The 7,500-nt window shown below is 38.7% G+C and overlaps 1 protein-coding gene across 1 annotated transcript in view; it reads left to right on the top strand.

The window, feature by feature from the left end:
• Nucleotides 1–7,500, top strand: part of ecel1 (endothelin converting enzyme-like 1) — a 12,196-nt gene that overhangs the window by 3,654 nt on the left and 1,042 nt on the right. The window contains exon 2 of the mRNA XM_010794174.1: nucleotides 4,914–4,982. Within this exon, the coding sequence (XP_010792476.1) occupies nucleotides 4,914–4,982 (69 nt within the window). The remainder of the gene's footprint in view (nucleotides 1–4,913; nucleotides 4,983–7,500) is intronic.

The raw sequence follows: 7,500 nt of genomic DNA, 5'->3' as shown, positions 1-7,500 counted from the left end.
AAGACTCCATTTGGTTGTTTGCTGTGGGAAATAATGCCGAAATGGACATTTTAAATTGCCTGTTTTGTTTAAAACCTAAAAATATCCGTTTCAAAACGGCACAAATCCTCCCGCTTCATTAGTTGGCACAATAGTTGACAATTAATTTAATTTCCACCGACTAATTGAGAGCTGTGTCCCAGTTGCATGGTATGTGAATGAAAACTGCTGACAGGAAGTAATAAGGAACCCAAGCTGTTGCATGGCTTTGCAATTACGTTGAAACGCGCTCTAACTCAGCGTGTCAGACGGCTATATTCAGACAGGCATAAAGAGTGGCTTTAACTCGTTCTAATAGATAATGGTTTAGAAAGGAGCGTAAGATGGGACCTTTAAGTAGAGCTGCACGATTACGATATTATTTTGATCAATATTGAGATTGGTTTTAGCTACGTGCACAACTCTTTCACATTTAAATAAAGAAATCACTGCTTGGTCTTCCATGTTGTGATACAATCGTGTTAATGAAGGATGCAGAACATAAGAACAAATTGACATTATGTATTCAACCTATATTTAAAGCCTACATTTTTCAAATTCAATGCACTTTTAGATCAAAGTCAAGAGGCTATAATAATTATATGCAGTGGCTTTTTCTGTGAGCAGAGCATTTATTTAAAACTTTTATATCGCATGTGATCATTTCATTGTGGAAAGCCAAAATTGTGATTGCAATTAAAAGGTGACTAATTGAGCAGCACTAGCTTTTACAGTTCAATATCTTATGTGGTGAAGACAAACCTTATATTGTGTGTTTTTGTTGAAAACTCTATTTTAGTTGCAACTATTGAACATAAATCTGGCTCATAATGGAAATAAATAAGTAAGTTAACAACACTCCCAGTTCTGAGTAATGAGACCTGGTCATAGTATGTCCTAATTAATCTAACAGCCAATTAGAAACCCAGTGAGACCAACTGTCACCTGTCCGGAGTGTCTGCCTGTTAATTAGAGCGGCTCATTTTCATTAACACCTTTTGCTAGAACAGCTGATTCAACACTCGCCTCTTAAGGTGTTGGTAAACATCTGGGAATCAATACTCAAACACAACGTGGAGAAATATCTTTGTCTTTCTGTACGAGCTGAAGAAAACAGTCCAGATAACTTTAAATAAATACTTTGTCTGTGTTCCCCTGCAGGTCCGGGTCACCCAGGAGCTGAAACACACTCATGCAGAGCAGATGAGCAGATTACAAATCAAACACCAGACAGAGTGTGACCTCCTGGAAGACCTGAGGTGAGCAGTCGACCGTGTTATCCCACATTTTATTATTATTATTATTATTATTATTATTACATGTCACTTGTTAGACGCTTTTATCCAAAGCAACTTACATACATTCAGTACTGTGGACAATCCCCACAGGAGCAATGTGGGGTGAAGTGTCTTAGGGACACAACGACATGCTGACTGCAGTGGGACTCGAACTTGCTACCCCCTTAGTCGAAGTCCAGCACACTATCCACTGAGCCACAGCCTCACTTACACATTTATACCTTTTTTTTTATATCCGTATGATTTATAAGGCCACCCTGAATATGAGGCCGTTTCTACACATATACAGATGTTTTTTGAAAGCAGATACCTTTCCCAGTAGATTTGTTTGTGTAGTTTGGCTTTTATGAAATCAAATGGCATAATGCTATATAACACGGAGGTATTATAATTCAGCTTCGCATGAATTAGGAACTGCAATCTCAGTTTTATTAGCAGCTGTGCTGAGAGCTCTGCCTCGTAAAGAAATTAGCATGAAGCGGTTCATGCTCTCATGTCCAAGTTTCATCTGCGTTTCAGAACCATTACACCCTTAGTCCCAATCATTTAAGCCTGTCTTCTTGTTCAACTGATACACGACATGTCAGTGCCACCATTTTTTGTTAGAGCAGAACCTAACTGATCGGAGCTGCACGAGACATTCTTTCAACTGATTGTAACTTTTATTTCCAATCGTGGCAAGGATCCAAATGATTGCCACTAATACGTTTTTCATTGCAAGTAAACGAAGCTGCAAACGCATCAAATGAGCCATTAGCTTAAAGTGAGCTTACTTTAAACCTTAGAGCTACCGAGAGCTAGAAGACAAACACCATGGCTTCAAACATCTCAGTGCCATGCTGTTTAGGAGCCTGCGATAGTGGTCACACATGCAGGTTAGTTGCCATCGCTTGCAGAGTCCATATTTGCCTGAAAGTTCACCAAAGTTGAACTCTAGCAAAGGATAGATGGGAATTAGCTGGAAAACAAGCTTGAAGAAACGTACTCAAACAACCCATAATGCAGCACTCTTTAGGACTCTTTGTTAGTGCACAGACACACATGCGTGAATGTAGACCGCAACTATATTTGCGTGAAAGTCCAGATCGGAAATCTGCTTCAGTATTGGAAGAAAATGTATATTTTGGGGAAATGTGACCGTGACCTCTCACTGATACTCCAAAAATCTGCTATTGGGATTATTTTAATGTGTTCATCGAATATAGTAATGCCATTCTGCTTGTTTCCGCCTGTCAGTGTCAGTTAATGAAAGGCTTAGATTGGTTTATCCACACGTCTAATTGAAAGACGTAGACCAGGGGTGTCAAACTCAATTTCATCCCGGGCCACATCAGCATTATGGTTGCACTCAAAGGACCGGTTGTAATTTTAATTATATATAAATATACATATGTAAATATATATAATATATATTAAATAATGTATTATATTACATTGTTGGCCCTGCATTGGATTATTATCAGTTCTGGTAATATCTTCACAAGTAACTACGTCTGAAAGCAGAAGTCTAGGGCAAATAAATGAAAGTAAATATTCAACAATTCCACCAATTGTATTGTATATTATATTCTTTGCAAGCTCTTGCGGGCCACATAAAATTAGCTTGCGGCCCGGATTTGGCCCCCGGGCCTTGAGTTTGACACCCCTGACGTAGACAGTTGTTATTATCCTCTTAAGATAAATCTGTTTTCTTAGTTGAGATTTATATCAGGACAAGTAAATAATTACTCTCATCCTGTGATTGTTTGAGGATTGTTTTGACATGATCTGTTGGAAACCAGCATCTTAAATCCGTAGATTAAAGTGAGTCTTTAAGAGTGCTGGATTAGGCAGAGTAAACACCGTTCTTAGAGATACACAGACAGCTTTAGCACCTTGCTGAGATGCGTAGGCATTTTAAAGGTGGAAAAAACAAAGGTTGTGTTTTGCAGCTTTAGTGTTGGGTTGACTTGACGGCCTACTGGCTCCCCACTTCCTGTCTTTGGCTGGTGGCAGAGCTCTGAAGCTCCAAACAGCTGGAAGTTAAGGTCAGTGAGAGCTGCCAGATGTTCCCACTGCTCCAAATCTTTCGCTGTGGGAGGCTCGGTCACATACAGAGGTGAAAAGTACTGTTATTAAAGTACATTATTAAATAAATGTAGTGGACTAAAAGTACACTATTTACCTCTGATTAGTAGTGGAGTACAAGTACGAAGTAGCAAATCATAATTGAAATACTTAAGTAGAGTACTAGTATCTCAGAATTGTACTTAAATACAGTACTTGAGTAAATGTACTGAGAACACTTTGTTGGATTTTCCACACATAACAAAGTAACAGGAGAAAATACAGAGTGCAAATACAGGTGCTGTTAATAATAATACTATCGTAAGAAGACCGTCACAGTAATACTAATGAAAATAGATACTCAAAATAACTTGCATAATGACCCACTAAGACAGCAACAGTAAACCCTTAGGAGTAGATGTTCTATGGTTACATCATTCTGAAGGGAAACACCTCTCCGAAACTCGCAGGGGTTCACCTCCCGAGTTCGGAGGAGAAATGAATCAGCAAACTGGAAACTGCATCTGGATGTCAGCAAAGGCTCTGTTTCGGGAAAATGACAGGAAGTGCGCGTGGGGGGTGGAAGAGAGGGAGGCTGAAGGAAGAGAGGGAAGCTCCCAGGAAGTGAGCCGGATTGTTTAGAGCTCGGGTGGAGCGTCGCAGTCGAGTCTCAACATGTTTAATGACTTAATGAGGATTCTGCTGCAGTGAATGTTGTTCCCAGGGCTCTGACCCCTCTTCTTTTCTTAGGCTTTTGTTTAAATGTAACTTGAGTTTATCATTAGCTTTGTTCCTGTTGTCGTAAATCAAGTCTGGAAGAGTCAAACGCTGGCATTAAAAAGACATGCTTCGCATTTTCTCTGCAGATTTGATCATTTGCACGTGGTGTTGTGGAGCCAATTTTCATTTGTAATCAGAATCAGATTTATGGTTAGTTTACACGTGCTAGGAATATGCTCAGTTAGAGGAAATAAGTTGTTAAAAAAAGAGAAAATATACAACTATTTCAAAAGATATTAAAGAAACGATCATACATTTTGAAACGTGTAAGAAAAAATGTTAACGAGATTTTTAAACATACACAAAACAACTACAATAATGATAATACAATTTACCCTGAGAATACAATATGTGCGTTATAATAGCTCTCTCTGTGATCAATCAAAACTCAGTAGCTCCTTATATCCTAACTGTTGGGGAATCATTTGCCCTGCGTGTCCTCCTTCGCCCTCTGACGCAGCTGCCCAGCCTTGAGCAGCCGTTCTCTCCCTTACGGCCCGTCCAAACAGCAGCGTTAAAAAAATCTTCCAACGCTTCTGCCCATTCACTTTGAATGGGGTGACGTCACTTTGCCTCACTTTTCGCCGAACTGCATTGTGGGAAGCAAAGCGGAGATTTCCAGGCATCTCAGGATTCAAAAGTTGAGCAATGTTCAACTTTTGNTGTCTGTCTGTCTGTCTGTCTGTCTGCTGTCTGTCTGTCTGTCTGTCTGTCTGTCTGTCTGTGTGTGTGTGTGCGTGCGTGCGTGCGTGTGTGTGTGTGTGTGTGCAGATTGATCAGGAAGGACTCACGCTGCCGGACAGCAGTCTGTATCTGGGACAGGATGAGGACAGTGTGAAGGTAAACATCCTTCTTTACTTATTTATTTTTGTTGAAAACTTTATTTTAAATTGTTTTGTACGTAACAGACAAACACAAAACACTACATTGAAAATACATTCTGCTTCTTCACCTCACCTTTCCTTACTTCCATCAGTCTCCCATTTCTACCTTTTCTTCTTCTTTGGTTTTTACTCTCTGCAATACATTAATGCACTCAATGTACACAATATCTTGTTTTTTATGACTGCACATATTTTATTCCAATTATATTTCAATATAAATACTGCTATATTTCACTATGTATTTTTACGTTATTAAAGTTTTCTTAAAAAAGTTCTCTATCTGTGTTTTTAATTTTTGTTTTACTTTTATGTATGCACCACAACAACAAGTCAAATTCCTCGTACGTGTCAACCTACCTGGTGATAAACTGGTAATACAAATAAAGTTGCATTACCACCTCGATAACAACACTAAATTCTCCAAAATCCCCTGTTTTCACTAACCTGAAGTAACACTATGGGAAAAAGAAAATAGATAAACGTAAATAAGCTAAACTTGTTCCCACCCCTGCCCCTTCACTTACTCTCGAGTAACTTCAACAACGTTCAAGAACTTTCTAGTAGCGTCAACAACTATATAAATGTATCCAGACTTTCTTTTCACTTCTCTGTTTTCTCCGTTCCTATCTCTTTTTATTTTCAGTTTCTTATCCAAACATTTATCATTTCTTTCTAGTCCCTTTCATTCTTGTTATTCACTGTATGCAATAATAGGTCACAGTCACTTTAACCTCAACCATTCGTTTGTGGAAAGACAATTTTGAAGGCTGGAAATTCGTGTTTTGGTCGTTGATATCTTGTTTTTTTTGGATCCCCATCTCCATCTTTGTTTTTGTAACCAGAAGGGACTAGAGGGTTGAGCGAGCCAAACGTTGAACAAGATGCTATTATAAAATTGAATGTGCTGTATTTTGTGTTGACCGGCCAAGGGACTGCAGATGGAAACGAGCAAACTGATATAATCTGGTCCAAAGCATTTTATATCTTTGAGACGTATGTTATTTTTGTACATGGTCCATGACAACTAAACCAATAAACTAAACCACGGAGAACAACATCTGCTTCTATGAACTGAAAACACTCAGTGAAAGGGTTCAAAGTTGTAAGACGAACCCAAACTAGACAAAGGAGTGTGGTAATCACCTGTCAATCACATTTTAGCCCCGCCCTAAAGTACACCCTGTCTATTTTACTGTAATTGGGACGATCATTTAGAAACTGAACATCATGCAGATTTGAAAAAGACTTGAATCCAGAGATCGAAAACAAAGACTGATCGGGAAAATGTTTACTGTATTAAATCAAGTGAGCAGTAAGGCCATTTTCTCAAAGACTTCTATACAATCTGACCTGTGTTTGCCACCAGAGGAGAAGCACAATGAGAGATAAGATAAAGATGGACGAATGTGAGATACATTTCAAAGAGACACTATTGGAGATTTAGATAAATGCCGGTTAGAAAGTCTAGTTCTTTCTTCCTTGTGAAAAGTTTAAGAGATGAGAGTTGCAGCACATTTCCATTGCCATTTAAATACTGTGTTCAGTTAGAGCTCTGACACCTTCAAGTGGATATTCTGTATACTTCAAAAGGTCAAAACCAAAAGACACTAGATTTTTGGGATGGTTAAAAAGCTTAAGGAAGTTCAATTTAGGTTTGTATTCCGAGCTCTGGACTGAGACCCAATCTCAAGGCTTAAGATATTATGTTTTTTATCAACAAGTCCAAGGTTTAAACAAGTACAATGTGGAAGACACATGCATGCTTTAGGCACGCTTGGATTCACTTTTTAGTCTTTTTCTTTTGGTTCAACTTCTCTTATTTATTTCCTTTCTTAATTCCTGTGTTAATCACAAATGTGCCGCGCCCTTAAATGTACTCTGCTTCATCATCAATTGTACTTTAAATGCGGCCATCATTTTACCAAATAAACATCATGCTGTGTTAGGGCTGCACGATATATCGTGTCATGACGATAACCGCGATATGCGCATGCGCGATATTCCCATCGCAGGACGTGACGATTTAAAAAATAAAATTCTTGATTTTTTTTCTAGGACTTGCGATATTAAGTTGGCAAATTAGCTCAAACACGTCATGTTACAATTATTTTGCTGCTTGCTACAAAAGGAAAAGATGCGCGGCTCTCATGTCAGGGGTACTTGAGTGAATGACAGCAAACCACCAATCACAATCAACTCTCCAAAGCAAACGGACGGTGATCAAAGGTAAAAACACTGAATAAAGTAGTTTCATGTGTTTCTCCAGGGCAGCTAGCTGCTAAACGAGCTAGCTCAGCTTGTTGCTCTGATAACTTAAGATCCAGACGTCCGTGACTAAAATCCTTCATCTGGTTAAATATAGTTAAAAAATTACCAATTGTAGCATTAAAGTTCAAGAAAGGATGGTTTGCGGACAAAAAAAAACGGTATTTTTTCAATTCCTGTATGTTTTCATATCGCAATATATATCTCGC

Source organism: Notothenia coriiceps, unplaced genomic scaffold, assembly GCF_000735185.1.
Source record: "Notothenia coriiceps isolate Sejong01 unplaced genomic scaffold, NC01 NC01_scaffold00037244, whole genome shotgun sequence".
Classification (NCBI taxonomy): domain Eukaryota; kingdom Metazoa; phylum Chordata; class Actinopteri; order Perciformes; family Nototheniidae; genus Notothenia; species Notothenia coriiceps.
This window is presented reverse-complemented; position numbering and strand designations above follow the sequence as displayed.